Here is a 24,116-nt window from a genome sequence, read left to right as displayed (position 1 = left end):
AGCACACGTAAATCTTGATCTTCCGTTTATGCATGTTGATCCATGTTGGCAAGGATTCGACAGACAGTTGTCAATCTCTTCATCGCAAAGCCTTCCAGTGACACCTAGTGGACATATACAGCGGTAGCTATTCCACTAGATAAAATTTGAGAAAAATGTCTAAAATGTTGAAACCGTGATCTCTGACAACAATAATTTATTGTGAAGTTTTATTGATGCAGATTACCACAAAACATAGGACACAGCAAAGAAAATAACAATAATTGTACTGTTCATGATGTATTGCAAGTCCATTTCAAAATACCCTATCCCCAAAATGATATATTAAACAAAATAATACACAAAATGTATGTGGCAGATCAAAGGGTGGGACCCACCCTCAGTTAGCTTTTAGCAATAACCGTGTTGAATAATCAAGTTAAAAAATCAGTCATCAGAAGGGGAGAAAATAAAACTATATAAAACAGATTATACCTGGTCTTGGCACGTGGAGCCATGAGCACAGAGATTATTTTTGCAGTCATCAATGTCGTATTCGCAGGTTTCGCCTATGAAGCCAGACAGACATTCGCAGTGGAAGCCATCTTCATTGGGAATGCACAAACCTCCATTAAGGCAAGGGTTGCTATCACAGAGTGTTGACCTCAGCTGACAATGTGATCCATATGATCCTTTGTTACACTGGCAGCTGTATCTATTGATCTCATCAACACAGGTCCCACCATTTTCACATTTGTGACTGATGCAATCATCAATGTTTTCCTGTTTAAGCATTGAAATCATACATTAGCAGGGGCAGATCCAGCCTTCGCCGATGGGGAGGGGGGGGGGGCGATTTTTTTAGCCACGTTTTCCCCGATCGGCCACTCGAAGTAGATTTTTATTCGTTTCTTTAAAGGGATAGTCCTCATAGACAATTATAAGCTTTATTCTTATAAGCATAAATTACATAAACATATATCATAAGCCTTATCTAAATAGTGCGAGCACAAGCTACTTTTTAAAAACTTCATGTAGAGTTGTATTTTGTCCCAAAATTTAAAAATCTTGGGCAATGTTTGTGATCCTAAACGACGTGAGCGCAAAGCGCGAGCAGAAAAATTTACACCTGAAAATGGGACACTCTTTTCATGTTTTGTAAATCATGAAAAGGATGACATTGGAAATCTTTGCACATGAGCGCAAGGCGTGAGCAAAAAATGTTTGATAATGTGATCTGAAACTGGATAATGATTTAAATAGAGAACAGGCTGTGTATCTGAATAAGCATGCGTGCACGTTTCAGATTTCGGCTTAGTATGTAGGCATTCCAAATATTTTTTCATTATGAAAATCAAGCACGAAGCATGAGCTTAAAATGTTTCATATTCCGATCTGAAAAGGGGATCAATTCAAGCTCTGTATTTCAAGCACTTTGTAGGGAAATTGTAATAACGATAATAATAATCCGCTTTTATATAGCGCATACATCGGAGCGAAGTGTCTTAGTGCTTTACAGATATATTATTATTATTATAAATTGTGAGGTGGATATTGATCACAGCTAAAAAAAAGCTATGTTTTATTATTATTACTTCGAGTTTTGACATATGACTGGGACATTTTAAGAACATCATGTCATCATATGAAAATTATGACTATCTTCCTATGTTTCTTCCTAAGCGCAAGATGACAGTTGTCGATATTCCCTTCTGAAACATGGGAAATCCGATTATAAAAGTTAATATCTTATTCATCAATGTTACAAGCCTAATGAGAGCGTGAAATTGGTTGTCGTGGCCTGAAAACTGGACATTTAAAGGACATTTGCAATGAGTTAATACATTTTCAACAATCAATGCAAGCACAAATCACATGCCAAAATTTTTGATAAAATGTCATAAAATGGGGATTTAAGTAGTATATTATATAATCAATACTGAGCTATACATTACTCACAAACCAAAATGCGAGCGTGCAGCGCTAGCTTATATGTTTTGACAATCTTACCTGAATAGGGATATTTTGAGAGCTTTGTAGAATGCAGGAAAATAATAGGTACCTGACGAATCAAATTTTGCGAGCGGACAGCGTGAGCAGAAAATGTTAATACTCAGACCAGAAAATGTTAATATTAAGGCACGTCATCAAAAATCCCTTATGCGTCGCTACTCGTCGCGACGGAATATCAAGATCCGGGTCTGATTCCAGACGGGGAGCGACGAGAGCCGACGCAACCCGACGACCCCCCTTTTCCCATTCATTTTGGGTGATATCCCTTCCCGTTACATCCTTTTATCTTGCCGACTCGCTAATTGGAGCGTCTCGCTTCGTCGCAAATAACAATGACGGATCGATAAGACTGCTAACAACATCCGGGTTGCGTGAAGCGAACGTGATTGCATATATCTATTTTTTGCACAGGCATGCCTTTTTATTGCATTAATTGCGATTTTTATATGAAATAAACGATTTCATCATATAAATGCGACATAGATTATATTCCGATGTCTGAGTACTTACCGCCGTCGGCGCTCTTTACTCCCCGACATCGCTTATCACCCACGGAAGGTATTCTGTAGTCACATTATTTTTATCTTGGTCATCATATTTCTTACCTCGACATCCTTTCTGTGGTCATAGATTATATTCCGATGTTTAAGTACTTGCTACCGTCCGCACCATTTATTTCCCGTCATCGCTAACCACCCACGGAGCGCATTCTGTAGTCATTTATATTATTTTTATCTTGATCATCATATTTCTTACCTCGACATCCTTTCCGTGGTCATAGATTAAATTCCGATGTCGAAGTACTTCCCGCCGTCGGCGCTATTTATTTCCCGTCATCGCTAACCACCCACGGAGCGCATTCTGTAGTCATTTATATTATTTTTATCTTGGTCATCACATTTCTTACCTCGACATCCTTTCCGTGGTCATAGATTACTTTCCGATGTCGAAGTACTTCCCGCCGTCGGCGCTATTTACTTCCCGTCATCGCTAACCTCCCACGGAGCTCATTATGTAGTCATTTATATTATTTTTATCTTGGTCATCATATTTCTTACCTCGACATCCTTTCCGTGGTCATAGATTAAATTCCGATGTCGAAGTACTTCCCGCCGTCGGCGCTATTTATTTCCCGTCATCGCTAACCACCCACGGAGCGCATTCTGTAGTCATTTATATTATTTTTATCTTGGTCATCACATTTCTTACCTCGACATCCTTTCCGTGGTCATAGATTACTTTCCGATGTCGAAGTACTTCCCGCCGTCGGCGCTATTTACTTCCCGTCATCGCTAACCTCCCACGGAGCTCATTCTGTAGTCATTTATATTATTTTTATCTTGGTCATCATATTTCTTACCTCGACATCCTTTCCGTGGTCATAGATTAAATTCCGATGTCGAAGTACTTCCCGCCGTCGGCGCTATTTACTTCCCGTCATCGCTAACCACCCACGGAGCGCATTCTGTAGTCATTTAAATTATTTTTATCTTGGTCATCATATTTCTTACCTCGACATCCTTTCCGTGGTCATAGATTATATTCCGATGTCTGCGTACTTACCGTCGTCGACGTTATTTACTCCCCGACGTCGCTAACCACCCACGGAGCGCATTCTGTAGTCATTTAAATTATGTTTATCTTGATCATATTTCTTACCTCGACATCCTTTCCGTGGTCATAGATTAAATTCCGATGTCGAAGTACTTCCTGCCGTCGGCGCTATTTACTTCCCGTCATCGCTAACCTCCCACGGAGCTCATTCTGTAGTCATTTATATTATTTTTATCTTGGTCATCATATTTCTTACCTCGACATCCTTTCCGTGGTCATAGATTATATTCCGATGTCGAAGTACTTCTTGCCGTCGTCGACGCTATTTACTCCCCGGCGTCGCTAACCACCCACGGAGCGCATTCTGTAGTCATTTAAATTATGTTTATCTTGATCATATTTCTTACCTCGACATCCTTTCCGTGGTCATAGATTAAATTCCGATGTCGAAGTACTTCCTGCCGTCGGCGCTATTTATTTCCCGTCATCGCTAACCACCCACGGAGCGCATTCTGTAGTCATTTAAATTATATTTATCTTGGTCATCATATTTCTTACCTCGACATCCTTTCCGTGGTCATAGATTAAATTCCGATGTCGAAGTACTTCCTGCCGTCGGCGCTATTTACTTCCCGTCATCGCTAACCTCCCACGGAGCTCATTCTGTAGTCATTTATATTATTTTTATCTTGGTCATCACATTTTTTACCTCGACATCCTTTCCGTGGTCATAGATTATATTCCGATGTCTAGCGCTGTCGGCGCTATATGTACTCCCCGACATTGCTTACCTATATATATCTGAATTTTAATAAAAAGTATATGTATTATCTAAAATGGTATAAAAATATATCAGATAATTATAATGTTTGTTATAACTATCGGAATCTACCCTGAATTCGATTTTCTTACACATTTTACTTTGTTTTCTAAGTGACAGTACAATGAAAATATGTATAACATTGTATAATTCAGGTGCATATTCATGTCTAAGGACTGAATTTATTTGAATTAAAAATGAACCTTTCCCGTTCAACCTACTCCATTGTTATTTTTTCTTTCAAGATTATTTTCATTTTGTACTCCTTCGATAATTAAAGTGGATACTAAATAAGAATACTTTCCATAATATAAAGGAGAAGTTGTCTTTATTGTTATACCCCATATAATTTATCCTCTTTGAATGAGGCCCTTGGAAAAGAATTAAGCACGCTGAAAATAGGGTTCGATTATAAAACAATTATGTTGGGGAATTCGTTATATGGTTAAACTTCCCTTTTCTTACTTGTATAGAGCAGAAATAGATCAATTTGGAAAAGTATGTTAAAGTTTCAATTAAAACCACATTTAAAGTCAACACAAATTTTGCCCCGCTGACATTTTGTGTAGTAATAGTTTTTTTTAAGAGCGGGATCCTTTATCAACGACTCGAAATCAGCTAAATGCGCGTCTACCAGTGTATGAGTATTTCCGTTACAATAAAATGGGAGTTATATTGAGTAAAACACGCATTAATATTAAATACGGAGAAACGGATAAATATTAGTATACATTGAATATTAAAAATGCTTTGGGCCTAAAAATATGGGTCACTTGACCCTGCAAAGAGCAAATCTCAAGCTATTGTTCATCCCCTGCGTTTATCAATCCCCTGGCATTGTCAATCTTTTCATCTAAACGCACGAAGACGACATTCTTTGATAATCTGTAATCCCCACCCCAACTCGCTTACTCCCGTGAATAGAAACCGGTAAGCTCCGCAAAGGCATGTTTTAATGAACATTATGCACGATCCCTTGGTATTGCCATTCCATTCATCACGTAAAGACGACAGATATTCTTTGATAGTCCGTTATCCCCACCAGTGGCGGACCGTGATCCGGAGGAGACAAAGCACGGGGGGCACAGCATTGTTCACAGACAATGAAGTGCCCCCTCCCCCCCCAATGCTTTGTCTCCTCCGGGTCACGGTCCGCTACTGTCCCCCACCGCAACTTGATTGATACTCTCGTGAATAGAAGCCGGAAAGCTCCGTAAAGGCATGGCTTTATTACGAACATGTTCAAAATCTATATAGAACTAACATGTATTTTATTACCAAACCACCCACCCTCTCCTTAATTAAATCGTCCACTGATAGACTCGAATATGAATATTAATGACGATGTGCATATAACTCTTTTCACAGGATATTTCTAAATTTTGTAATTCAATAACTTCGTTATTTTCGTTATTTGTTATCCAATTTTGATGAAATTTTCAGCATTTTACTTTGTGAATTTTACTCTATTTAAATTGATATATTCTCAGCCCGGTAAAGACTTGAGAACATGCTTATGTAGTACAAAACCAGAATGGGTTCAATTCTCATTCTAATTGGTCTGCGTAATTAAATTAGGGTTGATTTTAGCCGCTGAATAGTCTGTAATAATTTCCATTGTTAATAAAACATTGAAATACAAAGATGAAATAAAATAAATATACATAAAAAATTATAAAATCATATAATTGCATAATTAAAAAAATACCCTTTTTCTTTGCCAAAGCTATAAATTATATTTCAAAACTGACATAAACATCTTACGTGAAATTGGGTGTTAATATATATATTATGCAAGTAATGTTTCCTTTATAATGATTCAACAAAATTATATATATATTGTCAATGGCTGGTAGGGGTAATGTGTGATGCTTGTGCGTGCCAAATTTCGGCGCGATCGACGGCGGTTGAGAACACCCGCCACCCTAAATACATCTCAACACACTTAAAATGAATGGCAACATACTGTCCACTGTGTATATTTGATATAATTTCATAACATTTTTACCTAACTTTCCAACAAAGTCGGAAAGCTATACTAAACGGAAGACTCAATTATCATCCCAAATAATGCCCGATTTATTAGACATTTATTGAAAATCGTTCCAGTTGCTATAGCGATATGAAAGTACTTTCGTATACCTGGCAGAATGAATTCTCTACTATCCCGCATAAGATATGATTTACGTAACTTTCCAATAAAGTCGGAAAGGAGTATAGACGCAATCATCACCCCCAAATCGATACCCGATCGTCGGACATTTCTTGAAAATCGTTCAGGTTGCTATAGCGATATGAAACTACTTATACCTGGCAGAATGAATTATCTACTACTACAAGGTATTTACCTGACAAGGTATGTTCAAGGTCATAGGTGGCGGAGCAGAGGATTATCTTTTGTGTTTGGGGGGACGCAACAATAGCCGCCCCCCCAACACAAAAGATAATCTTCTGCTCCGCCGCCAATGTTCAAGGTATGTACCTGGCAGAATGAATTCTATACTATCCTGTACGTATAAAATATCATTCACGTAGCTTTTGAAAGTCGGAAAGCTATACTTTAATGGAGTAGACGCAATGATCATCCCAAAGTAATGCCCGATCGTTCGGTCATTAATTAAAAATGGTTCTAATTGCTTGACCTGGCAGAATTAATTCTATACTATCATGTATAAAATATGATTTACGTATAGCTTTCCAACAAAGTTGGAAAGCTATTCTATATTTGAGTAGACGCAATCATCACCCCCAAATAAATGCCCGATCGTTCAGTCATTTATTAAAAATAGTTCAAATGGCTAGACCTGGCAGAATGAATTCTCTACTATCCTGTATAAAATATGATTTACGTAGCTTTCCAACAAAGTCGGAACACTTACACTATGGAATAGACGCAATCATTCCAAATTAATGTCCGGTCGTTCGGACATTAATTAAAAATCGTTCAAGTTGCTATACCTGGCAAAATGAATTCCCTACTATCCCGTATAAAATATGATTTATGTAGCTTTCCAACAATGTCGGAACAATACTACAATGGAATAGACTCAATCATCATCCCAAATTAATGTCCGATCGTTCGGACATTTATTAAAAATCGTTCAGGTTGCTTTGCCTGGCAGAATGAATTCTCTACTATCCTGTGTAAAATACGATTTACGTAACTTTTAAACAAAGTCTGGAAACTTTTTAACTAAAATGCAGTAGATGCAATCACCATCCCAAATTAATGCCCGATCGCTTTGACATTACCGTTATTAAAGTTCGTTCGAGTTGCTTGTGATGTCAAATTACTTTCATATACCTGGCAGAACACACGCTTACTATCTCGGAAGAAGTATTATTTGTAAGCCTGAGTTTGCAAAATCGGTGGATCGAAAAAAAAATACTTCGGCCGATTCGTTTGGTTCACAACAATCAATCATCAAAATATCAGTAATGTCCAACTTGACTACTACTCAATACTTGATTTGTTTCCCCCCAAAATGAAACCGATTGTGTAATTATGCCTGCCTATAGCTATTCATCATTACTTTGAAGTTTATTTCGATCATATTTAGAGTCTTACTCGTCTGCTCGTGCCGAGATAATTCATGCAGATGAATTCATGAATATTAATGGCATCGCCATCGATCGTGCATGCGCAGTACTGTTCTTTAATAATCAAACCAGAAAATGGCGGGAAATTGACGCGATCAACGTGAAATAAATCTTGCTCTCAAGAACAATATTAATATCATGACCATAGAACATTATTTAATCGTAATATTTAACAATGATTTTACGGAATTAAACCTTTTTTTTATACTAACTTTCTTTTATTTTTCCTTCATTTAATCCCCCTTCATTTTTTCTTTCCTCTCAATTCATTTCTTTTCTTTCCTCTCAATTCATTTATTTTCTTTCTCTCCTTCATTCTTTCGTTCACCTTCCCTTCCAATTCTTTATATTTTTTCACAAGTCTAACACTGTGTAACCTTCTACGCGTATCTTTGTCGATTGTCCCGTATTTCATTTTGAGAAATCTGGTCACCCTGGCGAAACGTTTGTATTTCGTTTCAATTTTCAATGGAGGACATCATATGACGATCGACTTGAGTGCACCTGAAAAAAATGATTATCACGTCATGATTGATTCTCGAACATTGTCTCCATGCAAAAACTCTTTTCAAAATCGTAATATCACCAAATAATAACATTTCACATGACAAAACAGAGAAAATTGCTTTTGATATTTTCCCCCATCGATTTGAAGCTAGTTTGTGCCCAACTTTGGGCTCTGATTTCTTGAATGGAAATATGCCATACGTCATCGAACACGCATGCGCATTTTGCTTCTTTTCTCGGAGCTCGGAACTAAGAGACGTCCAGAGATGGAATGAAAATAATTCTGCCATATAAACATAACAAACTCTGCTGACGTCGTCAATAAAAAAAAACATGCCAGTATTAATTCTTCCATATGAACATAACATACTTTGCTGCATGACATCGTCAATATTCTTAGTATGACCGTAAAATCTTATTAAATCGTAATTATAACTGATGAATTTAGGGCTCGATCCGAGACATTCATATTTATTTCGATCGCATGCTCTTGTTTAAAAAAATGGATTGTCATTATCAGGATTAATTCTCGAACATCGTCATAACTCATATCCACAATCTTTCCTCACAATCTTTATATCAACATTGAATAGCAATCCAAATGACCATCCACAGAAGATTACATATTTATTCCCATCAATTTATTTGGAGCACATTTTGGATCCAACTACACAATCTCAGGCAAGTTACAGCGCTCTCCGCTGTTTGTACTTGTTTGCTGGCGCTGACAAGCACGCCTGTTGTTTCGTGAGAGTGAGTAAAATCTTTCGGATCGACTCTGCGTGATTCATGTCTTTAGTATTGTTTCATTTTAAACTTATATGTTTTCATCTGCAAATATAATTGTTGGAGATATTTTGAGAAGAATTCGGGAAGAATTCTACATTGGTCCCCGGCCTTTTTTTGTATTTTGTTATCATGGAAAATACAAAAGAACTTTGCTCTGTCATCTGCTTGTGCAACGCTCACCCGGCCAGCGCATACCGTCAGTGCATATGCATGCAGCTCATGCGTGCATAGCCGCATCGACGCGACGACGCCGGAGCAAAAAAATTGACCCAATTTTCTCCGCCTTCAAAATTCGATGTTCGATCGAATTAAAGCTGTCGAACACCGTTTTTCAAAATAATCGTAACTTTCCAACAAAGTCGGAAAGGGAAAAGCACTTGTTGATATAAAAACAAATTGAGAAGGAAATACATATAAATCAAGAAAAGATTCGTGCAGAAGCGATCAGAATGGAAGTATTGCGCACGCACGACAAGCCGTCTTCCCGATCAGAAAAAATAGTACAGTTGAAGCGAGATCGAGGCTCACATCCGGGTTGCGATGTATTGGATTAGAGGCGTTAATTGGGCCGTCGCAGGGCGTCCCGAAACCAATCAATAAACTGCCTCGGCTGAATAAAAAGCAGACGGACTTCGACGGGAAGCGACGAGGGGCGACGGGGCATTGAATTTACATCCTGTTTTTGCGTCGCGACGGGTAGCGACGCATAAGGGATTTTTGATGACGTGCCTAAGACCATAAAACATTTTTTTTTTTTTAAATACAACAAAATAATGTAAGTTCGATTTCCGAGCTGAAATATGTTTTGCATATTGACTTTAAAAAGAAATTTTTAGCTCCATATTGAGCAAGATATGGAAATCACCTAAAAGGCAATGCTACCGCAAAGCGAGATTTTGAAAATTATTTTCTAAGTTTTCCCCTATCTTATTTTATTCACTCGTCTTCCTCCTCTTACGCTCCCCTTCTTTTTTTCCTACATCCTTCTCTCCCCCTTTTTTTGCTCTGCCTATGGGGGGGCGGACCCCTTGGTCCCCTGTATCCGCCTATGCTGGGTGTGTGTGGGTACAAATTTAATATATGGTTACACTTCGTAATTCCGAAACAAGTAAATACATGTAGCCTATACCTCGATGTTCGTTAATCCGAAAACGTAAAAGGGTTCGTTAATCCGAACATTTGTGGCGTTATTCCAAAGACCTGTTCGTTATTCCGCAGGTTCGATAATCCGAAAACGAAATAAGGTTCGATATTCCAAAGGTTCGTTAGTCTGAAAGGGAAACAAGGTTTGTTGTTCCGAAGGTTTGTTAATCCGGAAATGAAATAAGGTTCGTTGTTCCGAAGGTTCGTTGTAAACAAAGTAAGATTTGTTAATCAAAACATCTTCGGAATTACGAACCTCATTATGTTTTCGGATCAACGAACCTTAGGAATTATGAACCTCACATTGTTTTCGGATTAACGAACCTCATTTCGTTTTCGGACTAACAAACCTTCAGAATCACGAACCTTCGGAATAACGAACCTTCGGAATAACGAAGCTTCGGAATTACGAATGTATGCGAATTTATACAACTCTGCATACTATTTGAACTTTACAGTACTTGTTTAATAGGCTTGATTTATTGATTATAATACCATGGTCACATTTGTTCTACGGCGGCCGTACGGCGAGTCGAAAACAGCCGTTTTATCAATTTTGATTCAAACCACCTATATGTAGTTGGACAAAAAAAAATGTTAAAACGGCTGTTTTCGACTCGCCGTACAACCGCCGTAGAACAAATGTGACTATGGCATAAACATGAGTTACAATTCTTTTCACGGTTAAACTACTGTAAAATTTATATAGTAAACATCACAGTGTAAAAGGTTCTGACTCTCGCCTTTCAAACAGAGGGTCATGGGTTCGAATCCTAACCATGGCGTGTTTTCTTTAGCAAGAAATTTATCCGCAATGTGCTGCACTCGACCCACGTGAGGTGAATGGGTACCCTGCAGGATTAATTCCTTGCATGCACTGAGCGCCGGAGATGGCAGCTCGAGCTAAAGCCGGGGTAATAATAGCAGCGCTTTGTATCCTCAGGCAAAAGGCGCTTTATAAATACCGCTATTATTATTATTAAAAAAAACAACAGCTTTATTCCGGTGTATCATCATTACGACACAGACTGGAAGGGAGCAAACTGTGAAATAGACAAGTGGTAACTACATTTTAAAGCTACGCGTACACTGGATAAAATGTTAAATTGACAACCATAGACACTGCATATATACAGTACAACAATTTAAAATCATTCATTAATTATTCATTACTGACTAGCACATCAATAGATGTGGAGCTCATCCGGCATCTCGCAACACAATTCAACACAATTTTAATTTCAGCCCAGTTGACACTATAGTGAATTATATTGGTGACATAAATTGAGGATATAGAATTGAAATTGATGAAGAAATGACATAGAAGCATTTTTTGTGATCTATGAATAAATTTCATATGAATTAATTATTAATTATTATCTAGTCAAAGTTTCTTAACTCTGTGTAGAACCTTGGTGAACCTAATCTAGCTCTCAGATGGAACAAAAATAACCAAAATCAATCAACAAATAAGTAAGCAATTTTTGTGAGTTTTGAAAATATATGAATAAATAGCAGATTCAGTGAGTTTCAAAATTCGATGTTTAAATTTTGTATCACCACTTTGAACTATCATATAAAGCAAACAAAACTGAAATTGATCAACAAATGAAGAAGAAAAAACATTTTTTGTGATTTATGAATAAATTTTTCATAAATCAGAATAAATAATTTTCCAGACAAAATTTCAAAATTTTGTGTACAAGTTTGGTGAACCTCATGCAGCTCTACCAGATGGAAGAAAAAAATCAAAATCTGTCAACAAATAAAGAAGAAGAGGAATTTTCTGTGATTTATGAATACATTTTGCATAAATTAGCATTAATAATTTTCTACTGAAAATTTTCAAAATTCTGTGTAGAAGTTTGGTGGGCCTCATGAAGTTCTACCGGATGGAAGAAAAAATATCAAAATCTGTCAACAAATAAAGAAGAAGAAAAAGCATTTTATGTGAAATTTTAAAAATATGAATAAATTAATTTCGCATAAATTAGCATAAAAATTGTTCTGGTCAAAATTTCAAAATTCTGTGTAGAAGATTGGTGAATCTCATGAAGCTCTACCAGATGGAAGCAAAAAATTCAAAATCGGTCAACAAATAAAGAAGAAGCATTTTATGTGAATTTTTAAAAATATGCATAAATTAATTTCGCATAAATTAGCATAAAAATTGTTCTGGTCAAAATTTCAAAATTCTGTGTAGAAGTTTGGTGAACCTCATGAAGCTCTACCAGATGGAAGCAAAAAAATCAAAATCGGTAGACAAATAAAGAAGTAGCATTTTTTGTGAATTTTGAAAAATGCGCATAAATTAGCATATTTAATGAATTTCGAAATTCTGTGTAGAAGTTTTGAATGCCCCACCTAGTGCTATCATATAAAGCAAACAGAATTGAAATCGGACTTGAAATGGCGAAGTAGTAGCATTTTGAAATTGTGGACGGACGACAGACGACGGACGCCAGGCCACGGCATAAGCTCATCTTGCCCTTCGGGCAGGATGACCTAAAAAACTCAAATTATCAGGTTTCGACAGTATTAAAGCCTCATTGAGCTTCTTAATGGCCTGAATTATGTGACGTGAGGTTAGAGGATAAAATATCCCTTTTTATTCCAGATCATGAAATCAATTTTTTTTTCACTTTGCAGGGGAAAATGGCACTGATTATTATTCAGTACTAAAATTTAGGTAGACCTTCAACTCTTCAAAGACTTATGTGATTTCTTTTGAAAAGCTGTTATACAAAATTTGAAGGCAAATAGATTTGGAAAATTGTGCTGAAATCAGCGGGGAATAAGATATGGCAAAAACTAGTCCAAAGCTGTACATTTCATCACTTCAAGCTTGGATGTAAAAGAAAAAGAAGTTATTTCTTTGAGATAGAAGTAAAGAACATGAAATGCATAATCTGAAGTGATAAATATCACCCTGTTTAATCATAACGCCTCTATTACAGGATGACCTATTTTCAAGGCCTGATAATTGGAACTATTATTAAGCAAAATAATTAGCTCGGGATCAATGAAGATACATAAACCTTGCATATAATGTGTCTTTTACTTTTATAACTTTTCTATTGATACATGATTTGTTAATTTCCTTTTTGGGTCCGGTCAGGGTCTTTAAATACATACAACTTTATTGGTAATTAAATAAAAGGAAAACAATGTAATCACAACTATACAGTGCGTCCCAGAATAAACGAAACCGAGATTTAGCGATCATTTATCATAACTTAATCATAAATACAATAGACAAATGACCTACCAATTTAAAGCTTAGAATCTCCTCTTTCATCTGATATTACTTAGGTTATTTTTTATTCACGCATGAGTGAGCAAAAACAATTTGAAGAAAGGATACCAAAAACTCATTTGGCGGGGGTTATCTGGGTTTCAAAAAGAAAACCACATTTCTGAAAAGTTCAATATCTGCTCTTTGGTTTGGTACCAAAATTACAAAAAATGGTCAAGAAATAAAAAAGTTCTGTTCATTTGAAATAAGGCTTGTATTTCCATAATTTCATGAGATAAACATGTTTTCACCGGTATCCCACAGAAGCTTTCGCATGGTGAACAAAAGATTTAATGCATGGCTGATCGTCAACAAAACAGAGTGTCGAGAGAGTTTGAAAGCCATCCTGGAGAACCTCTTAATTTTATGAAATTATTGAAATTCAAGCCTTATTTCAAATGACCAGAACTTTGTTATTTCGTGACCATTTTCTGTAATTTAGGTATCAAATTAAAGAGGAGATATTGAACTTTTCAAAAATGTGGTTTTCTATTTGAAACCCAGATACCCCCCGCCAAATGAGTTTTTGATATCCTTTCTTCAAATTGCATTTGCTCACTCATGCGTGAATAAGAAATAATCTAAGTAATATCAGATGAAAGAGGAGATTCTAAGCTTTAAATTGGTAGGTCATTTGTTTATTTTAATTATGATTAAGTAATGATAAATGGTCGCTAAATCTCGGTTTCGTTTTTTCTGGGACGCACTGTACTTACTCCACAACGGTCTCCCCTGAAGCCCGGTTGACATTGGCATATGAAACTCCCCCATAGGTTAAAGCAGCTTCCACCATTCAGACAGGGGGACGGTGACATTGCACACTCGTCAATCTCTGTCCCACATCGTGATCCTGAGAAACCAGTCTTACATGCACACAGGTAACTACCAATCAGATTCTCACAGCGCTCAGTATTTTTACCAATGCAAGGTTTTCGTCGACAGTAGTCTTCTTGGGTACCGCAAGTTCGTCCCCTGAATCCTATGGCACATTCGCAACTAATAGAAAACGTATAATTACAAGTCTGGTAGTCATAACCTACATGTACATGTATCATGCCAAACCTGATAAATTTTTTTCACCCGCTCTTGAACATTTAGTGTAATAGAGAAAAAAAATGGTTCCATGACATTTGCTCCGGCGACAATTGCTCTGTTGTAATTTCCAAATAAATACACTAATGGAATGACCAACTCCAACCCTAGATTTATTTCCCCTACTGTAAAAATAACCCGAAACCTAACATAAACGACTATTGCTGTCCTTACCCTTAGAAAAATACAGCCTGGAGCAATTGTCACTGGAAAAAAAATGTTGTGTACCCCCCCAAAAAAAAATAGAAATAAAACAAATAGATAAAAATATATATATATATATATAGCAATCAGATATCCATGAACATATTGTCAATGTTTTGTGCACCATATTTGGCGGTATTGCGAAGTTAAAATGTGTAACTTTTTTGATGCAAGTAGCGTCCACAAAGAAAGTTAACTACAAGACTACTTTTGCACAGAATTCACTTCATTATATTGGAAGTGGTATCTGGAATAACATGAAATTTACCATAAAATCAAATTCTAAAATGCATCATATAAAGAATAACAAGAAAAGTGACAAGTTAATATGGAAAAAAAAGATATATTGATATGTAATTTTACTATTTATTTTAATATTAGTATCGATATCATTATCATCGATATGTAATACACTTCATGAAATTTGTATAAGGATTGGACAAAAACAATCTTTTTTTCTAATGATTTGAGGGAAGGTGAAATATCATAATCTTTTCATTTACTCTGAATGTGGGAGACAAACCTTCATAAGGCATATTCATGCAAAACAAATTATTGCTTTAATTGCTTTAATTGTGGTGCGTTGTGGCCTAGTTGATTAGTCTTCGGACTTTGAAATGGGGGGGGGGGTTGTGGCTTTGAATCCCAGCCCTGGCGTAATTTCCTTTGGCAAGAAATTTATCCACATTGTGCAGTGAGGTGGGGTAAATGGGCACCTAGCAGGAATGCATTCCCGGAAATGCTACTGCGCTGTAAAAGTTGGTAATATTATCATTATTGCGATAGGTGAGATTGAATGAAAAGTATTTTTTTCAATTGCTTCGAAGTCATACAAAGTATAAAAGAGTCATCCGTTTGATACAAGCTTGGATGCCTCACAAGGCAATGTCCGTCAGGCTTTGAATGGGGCACAATATCATGCTTTACATTATGCAGTGGTAAAACTTTGTAAATCTTAATTTCATTCAGTGATGATTAATATCCATTTTATGATAGCAATCCATTACAGATTTATAATTTCTTGTGTGCATATCATTCCGTCCTTTGCACTTTGTAATGCCTCAACACTTTATCCCTTTTCAAGGTTGAACTTGAATGTTAGCGTTATATACACGGACGAAGGAATGTATCAATGTAAATTACCGATATCTAGTGTTCAGGTTCTCACAAACTCCTCCATTTTCACAAGGATTTGGGATGCATAGGACATCTTCTGAACAGGTAACCCCAGTGTACCCTGCTTCACATTCGCATTCAAAAGAGCCTGGGGTATTTGTGCAGGTTCCATGCTCACATGGACTATAGGAGAGGAAGAAATAATGATTATATCAATACGTGGAAATAAACATATGAAAGTATGCTTCGAGTGATAACACGCTCCAAGCGCATTACTAATACATTACGAAAGGGGGAAAATGAAATTTATAAAGAAGTACTTGAAAATGTAAACAAGAACAAAATAAATTCATAATAAAGGCGATTGTTCGTCTACATGACCTCGCCTCGATATTTGCTACAATTAAGGTCTACAAATTAAACTAACATAAAATAACCTTTTTTTTCCTTTGACTAAAGACTGTATACTTTAATAAGACAGATAGTGATCTGTGCATGAAACTAAAAAAATAGCCCAGGCTGGAAATATTTATATCTCAATACACAGAGTAGAATTCACTGAGCAAAATGCTGAAAATTTAATTAAAATCTGATAACAAATAAGTTTTTGAAGTTTAAAGTTTAGCAATATTTTGTGAAAATAGTTGTAATGAATATTCATTAGGTGGGCTGATAATGTCACATTCCCACTTTCCGCTTTCCTATTTAATTAATAAAATCATGTTTTTTTCATTATTTCATACTTGTATGAACAATATGTCTCCCTTAAAGTGAAACAAGTTGCAGCAATGAACATCTAATAAACTATACCGTTGTAAATCCATATTTCTAGTTCTTGGAGGAAAAAAATGAATAAACCTAATTTCATATAATAAAATACAAAAAAAAACACAAGTGGAGATGTGACATCATCAACACACCTAATGAATATTCATGACAACTATTTTCATAAAATATTGCTAAACTTTAAAATTCAATAACTTTGTTATTTGTTATCCGATTTTGATGGTATTTTCAGTATTTTGCTCTGTATATTCTAATTTATTTATTCAGCCTTAAACATGTTAAATACTTTCAGCCGGACCATCCCTTTAATCTGCAACATTTACCCATTCCCAGTTGTTCCGAAACCCCATACATGTTTACATGTGCATTTCTTATACTTACGCTTTTGCAATTCTTTGGAAAGATGTGTGCTGTACTTACCCAATTATTTCTTTTTTAAATCAAAAGCTTCCTTCAAGATAAAATTAACATGAATTTTTTCTGAATGGGCCTAAAAACTACATGACGAAAAACTTCCATTTGAGATCACTATACCCTGGTTTCCCTTCTCATCAATTCTCTTCTCCAAATACGACAAACCCTAACATGCCCCAAGCAAGCAATTTAAGTTTCAAAACACCTGTTTCTTGACGTCGGTCCGAAGATAACGCAAGAGCCCGGCATATACAGTCACAGTAGGGGGCCACACACGACGGGATGCATGCGCAGCGCTGAGCTCGGTTTCTGCAAAACATGCCGTCATTTTTATTCGCTTACTTTCCTTATTTCGAGGTCGATTTTCTTCGTTCGAAATTGAAAATGGACTAGTATTGGATGTCTGAATGTAATATGCCTTTGAAAACGTGATTGATATCGAATACAATAATTTAATTCCGAAGATCCTTCTACAGGCAGACAAGTCTTACGTAATAGCACAGCTGTTGTTTATCATTTCGTCCTTGGCTCAACGCTCGTTTGGCTGGCCCGTGGTGGTGAAATTGAGACAAGGGGATTACCTGGCCAAGATGTATGAGACCGACCGCAGTTTGCAGTCCGAAGTGCGGTCGAGAATCAAACGGGAAATTTTCGTAATGATTACTTGTTAAAAAACATTTCAGCTGTCCCTATTCTCCCCTCTAATAGCCCTGGTAAAGTTGCGGTAATATTGTCAGAACTGACAGACTAAAAAAAAAGCATCTTATATACTTTCTCTTAAATTATTATTAATTTAATATTTGAGAATCCTACTGAAGATATGCTTTTTATGCATTTAATACATGTATTATAACTGTACAGTAAAAGGTAAATAGTACTTATTTACAAATGTACCTTAGTGTACACGGGGTGCCCTTGATTTGTAAAACATTCACTTACTTGCTTTTACATTCATCTTGATCAACTTCACAGTTTATTCCTTCAAATCCTTCCACACAATCACACTGATAAGATAGCTGATCCTTTACACATGAACCACCGTACAGGCAAGGCGAAATAGCACAAGGGTTGATCAAATGCTCGCATAACATACCTGTAGCAAAGTATAATTGTAAATTGATTTAATGCTTACTAGGCAAATTTAAACTCCCCCACCCCCTCCTTGATGCCACGTGTTGTCACAAAACACGTCATCGAATCGTTTCAAGGCATTTTAGCCCGCATACAACTTTTGAGAATTTTTTTTTAAGATTTTCAAAAATATTGTGGAAATACATGTCACACATTTAATTGCTCAAAGTGTGAAGGAACAAATGAAAGACCTCTGGCAGTCTCACCTGCGTTTACGTGATTCAATATAGTAGCAGTGCCGACTTTGAAAACAACTATAAAACAATTAATCACAACCCCCACAGAAATTTTCAAGCTTGCGGCATGCTAGTAACTAGTATGCGGCTAGCTTAATAAGCGTGTAATATGCGTGCAGAGTAATAGTTACGCGATCTTTTAGCGAGCAGGGACTGTTCGCTAGCGTGCACTCGCTTATTAAGCGAGCTCCCTGCTAGTCGCATGCTAGTAACCAGCATGCGGCACGCTTAAATTTCTGTAGGGGAAAATCCCATTCATATGATAATAAAATACATGCTCATTGTCCCTAAATGACCTTTAACATGTGTTTTGAAACTTAATATGCAGGATGTTCAATTATACTTGAGTACTTTTACGTTGAAGTTTCATGAACTAGACCTATTAATATTCAAAGGCATCGCAATTCAGCACATATATGTACCCCAAACATGGCCAAAGCTCTTTGACCCTAAATGGCCTTTGACCTTGGTAATATGCCCTGAAACCTAAACAGGATGTTCAGTGATACTTGATTGCTCTTATATCTAAGAATCATTAACTAGATACATAAACTTTCAAAGTTATAATGGCAATTAAAACAAATACCCAAACATGGCCAAAGTTCATTGACCCTAAATGACATTTGACCTTGATCATGTGGCCTGAAACTCGCATGGAATATCTGGTGATACTTGATTGCTTTTATGTCCCGGTTTCATGAACTAGATCCTTAACTTTCAAGGTATGGCAATTCAAGAAATACCCCAACATGGCGAAAGTTCACCGACCCAAAATGACTTTTAACCTTGGTCATGTGACCTGAAACTCAAGCAATATGTTTCGTAACAATTGATCACGCTTTTGTCCAAGTTTCATTAAATTGATTTATATACTTCTAAAGCTATGACAACATTTCAAAAACTTAACCTTGGTTGAGATATCGATGTCAATTCTCCCAACTTGGTCTATTCAACACTAAATGACCATTAATCTCAATTATGTGACCTGAAACTCAAACAAGATGTTCAGAAATACTTGATTACCATTGTGTAAAGGTTTTATGAACTGGGATAATATGTTTCTCCCAAGTTCTGATGACATTTCAAAAACTTAACCTTAGTTAAGATTTAAATGTTGACGACTCCGCTGTCAGCAAAGCAGTGCCTATAATCTCGCTCTGCTATGCAGGTGAGACAAAATGTCTCCGAAAAAGTTGTAGGGGATAAATGATAGGAACAGCGGTATCTTCCACCTATTACTGACAATTTCCTAATGGAAAGTAATGGTTATTACTACTCTTCCATGGGAGATGAAAAAAAATATTCCTCAATATCCCCCCATGATAAAATAAAACAGTAACACTCACTCTTGGAAAATCGGCAATTACCTACACGATACCCATGATTCAGAGGTGTAAAGTTAGATTTTAGATCTATATCGAACCGAGATCCTTTATGATTTATGAGAGAAGCATCTCGATATCTTTTTAAAAAAAGAAGAAATGACACAAGGAATTACCATTGTATGCAGGTGGGCAATGGCACTCAAATGTATCCGAGTCCCCGCTGCAAGTAGCTCCATTGTGGCAGGGGTTTTGGGCATTGCATAACGTTAGCACTTCCTCACATCTCGGTCCAGTGTAACCCACATTGCATAGGCAGGTGAAGGAATCAGTCTCTTCAATGCAGATTGCATTCAGACCACATGGAGTGTCATCGCACCATCGTATTGCTTCAGAACAGGTTTCACCTTTAGAATGCAAATGACACCCTAAATATTAGTTCAATATCATGTACTCTTGCATTCATACCAGTTAAATGAAGAATTAATGGCTTGATTGGCATTGAGCCCCACACTCAACCATAACTGCGAATTACTTGTACACTGTACAGTAAATAGAATGGCGTTATGGCGTGGCAGTTTTCAAGCGGTCCAGTGGGATCCATGGTTCTTTTGTGGCAGCTTATTCAACTTGTTGGTTAGTCTTTATGGACTTTAGAAGTGTTTCCTAAGGTCCTAACCATTCATATAAAAATGATGGGTGAGAATCGGTTTAAACCTAGATTGCTATTTGAACCACCGCCCTATAAAAGATGAGGATGACGACGCTGAAATAAATAAACAAGTAAATAAGTAATGATACTAATAATAACAAATAATGATAACAATAACAAATGCAATTAATAAGACCTAATAGATATCTCGTTACAGATGCTCAAGGCGGTCAAGTGAAGGGGAAAGGGGGAAATAGCAAAGGAAATACGGAACACAGAAATATTCTAAAACCATTGATAAACAAGTGGAACACCTCTGGTAGTCTCGCCTGCGTTATACAATTTGACATAGTAACAATGCTGACTTTGAAAACAGCTATTGAATAATATTCACAAAACAAAACTTTCATATGATAATTAAATACTATGTTCATTGACCAAAAATGGCTTGTGGCCATGATCATGTGACCTAATACGAGTGCAAAACAATCATTCATACTTGATTACCCTTGTGTCTATGTTTCATGAACCAGCTTTCTAAGATATGATGGTAATTGGACAAATTCCCGTAACGTGGCCAAAGCTCATTGACCTTAGGTGATCATTGACCTTAGTCATGTGACCTGAAATGCGCATAGGATATTCAGGGATACATAGTTGCTATCATGTCCAAGTTTTCTGAACTAGATCCATAGACTTTAACACAATTCCACAAATACCCCCAATTCTACCAAAGTTCATTGACCCTTAATGACCTTTGACCACGGTTATGTGACATGAAACTTGCGTACAATTTTCAGGGATACTTGATTGCTGTTATGTTTAAGTTTCATGAACAAGATCTATACAATGTAAAAGTTATGACAATTCCATAAATACCCCCCACATGGCCAAAGTGACATCTGACCTTGGTTATGTGGCCTGAAACTCAGGAAAGATGTCCAGTAATACTTGATTACCCCTATGTCTTTGTTTCATTGACTAGGTTTATATACTTTCTAAGTTATGACGACATTTCAAAAACTTTACCTTGGTTAAGTTTTCGATATCTGATTCCCACATCATGGTCTAAGATTGACCCTAGATGACCTTTGACCTTAATCATGCTAGTTGAAACTTATGCAAAATGTTTAGTAATACTTGATTTTTCTTATGTCTAAGTTTCATTAACTACGTTCATATATATTTTAAGTTATTTCAAAAACTTAACCTTGGTTTAGATTCCCTAAATACATATCCTAAGCTCATGTCATTGGCAACTTAAACCACATACCTTGAAATCCAGCAGGACAATGGCAGATGTAATTAACTGCTTCATCCTCACAGGTGGCTCCGTTTCTACAAGGATCCGACTGGCAGAAGCTCGCCTTGGTTTCACACCTTTGTCCTATGAATCCCTCTGTACAGAAGCATTTGTATGTGAATGCTGTGTTGTCAACAGCTGAGCATGTTCCTCCATTTCTGCAGGGGGAGTCACTGCAAGCTGTTGTAACTTCTTCACAGTACTGCCCGGCATAGGCTTCAGCACATGCACAGATTACGCTGTCGCCTAGATCATTGCATGTACCACCATTCTGGCAGTTCCAATCAGAACATAGATCAATTTTTCCTTCGCATTCAAAACCAGTAAATCCAGTTGTGCATGTACAGGTAAAACTGTTGATACCATCGATGCAATCGCCGCCATGTAAGCAAGGGCTGCTCTTACACTCGTCAATGTTAATAGAACAGGACGATCCTGTATATCCTGCGTTACATTCACAGAAGTACCCACGTAATGCAAGTTCGGAGACTATGCATCTTCCATCATTTGCGCATGGATTTTCTTGACAGTATTCTATTTTGTCTGAGCAGGTTTTACCACCAAATCCAAATGGGCAAGAACATTCAAAATCACCTTCGTTGTTCATACAGGTTCCATTCGTGCATGGTGGTGGATTGCAGTAGTCTATTTCTGTCTCGCATACGTTGCCTGTCAACATGAAAGAGTGATGAATATATCAGATGCAGTTGCAATGTATGAACAATAAACAGAAATAAGAATGCAAGACTTTGGTCATATTACAGGGAAGCAGAAGAGGTCATTTACATGTATACATGTACTAATACTGATAGTATGAAATCAAAGTATTTTAATCATACTTTAAAAAATGTAGGATCGCGCCTTGACAAAAACGTAAGAAATACAAATATTGATTTTTCAATATATCTGCCTAATTGTAATTTGAATTCATTGTTCCTTAAGCCTGTATCACTATCTGAATTATTAAAAGTATGCACCTTTTTGAAATCCTCATATTCCCCTGGAAATGATATCATACCTATGATTGCTAAGAAGTGCATCCATGCTTTTTGATACATTTTTGTAATATTATGAATACGTCAATCCAAACAGGAACTATTCCACATCAACTAAACATTCCATGAATAATATCTATTTTCAAAAGGGCAATAAAGAAAATATATGTAACTATCGGCTCCATTACGAAAATTTCCCGTTTGATTCTCGACCTCACTTCGGACTGCAAACTGCGGTTTCATACCCGATTTGTGTTTGGAATATCTCAAACAACTTTTCCAACCCCGATAAACCCATCTTGGCCAGGTAATCCCCTTGTCTCAATTTCACCACCACGGGCCAGCTAAATGAGCGTTGAGCCAAGGACGAAATGATAAACAACGCTGTGCTATTACGTAAGACTTGTCTGCCTGTAGAAGGATCTTCGGAATGAAATTATTGTACCTGATATTAATCACGTTTTCAAAGGCATATTACATTCAGACATCCAATACTAGTCCATTTTCAATTTCGAACGAAGAAAATCGACCTTGAAATAAGGAAAGTAAGCGAATAAGAATTACGGTATGCTTAGCATGCAAGGACCGCGATGCATGCATAGTTTCTGTCCGTCCAGCAAGAAAATGGGTTCACTCGCGCAATGATACAGTCTTAACGTTCGAAAAATAGAAGTAATGGCATACCAACATACAAAGTATAATAATCATGCTGCTGATATGCACAAAAATATGAAATCATTATTTTTTTTACCCCAAAGTCTTATTCATAATTTAAATACAAACTATGCCTGTAACTATTTTTTAATCGCAAACGTATTATTGCACCATACGTGGTTCTCCGGTAAACTGCCCATGTGCGCTGCATCCATTCCACCGTTTGTTTTGGGTCGTTTATACTTTTAATTTCCACCATTAAATGTCTAACTTAGATATGTTGTGCTAATTTTTTTGTAAGTCAAAATGTTCATCGTTGGAGAGCGAGTTCAGGCGATTGATGAGTTGGGAAGATGGAGTGTTGGAAAGATCGATCACGTGTCTTAGTTTACAAAACCGCGTGCCCGTTGAACCCCGATCCCTCCAGTGCCCATTTTTAATATGTTCCCCTTCCTCAAGTACATCTTGTTGAATAATAACTTTAAAAAAAGTTGCTTTTTTGCCCCCCCCC

General features: G+C 36.8%; 1 protein-coding gene across 1 annotated transcript; it reads right to left on the bottom strand.

Annotated features, from left to right (window-relative positions):
• Positions 1–16,135: 16,135 nt before the first annotated feature.
• On the bottom strand, positions 16,136–23,014 carry LOC121426691 (fibropellin-1-like). Its single transcript, XM_041623065.1, has 5 exons — positions 22,975–23,014; positions 21,927–22,625; positions 20,178–20,408; positions 18,252–18,405; positions 16,136–16,295 (listed from the first exon to the last, which is right to left on the bottom strand). The coding sequence occupies exons 1-5, from the start codon at positions 23,012–23,014 to the stop codon at positions 16,136–16,138; spliced, it is 1,284 nt and encodes a 427-aa protein (XP_041478999.1).
• Positions 23,015–24,116: the final 1,102 nt, after the last annotated feature.

Source organism: Lytechinus variegatus, chromosome 13 (assembly GCF_018143015.1).
Source record: "Lytechinus variegatus isolate NC3 chromosome 13, Lvar_3.0, whole genome shotgun sequence".
Classification (NCBI taxonomy): Eukaryota; Metazoa; Echinodermata; class Echinoidea; order Temnopleuroida; family Toxopneustidae; genus Lytechinus; species Lytechinus variegatus.
Note: the sequence above shows the minus strand (reverse complement) of the source record. Positions and strands in the feature narration are given on the sequence as shown.

Coding starts and splice junctions, on each gene's coding strand:
- LOC121426691 (XM_041623065.1), bottom strand. CDS start 23,014: ATGTATCAAAAAGCATGGATGCACTTCTTAGCAATCATAG. Junction 22,626..22,974: donor GCACTTCTTAGCAATCATAG/GTATGATATCAT, acceptor TCATGTTGACAG/GCAACGTATGCGAGACAGAA. Junction 18,406..20,177: donor TTGCCCACCTGCATACAATG/GTAATTCCTTGT, acceptor ACTTTGCTACAG/GTATGTTATGCGAGCATTTG.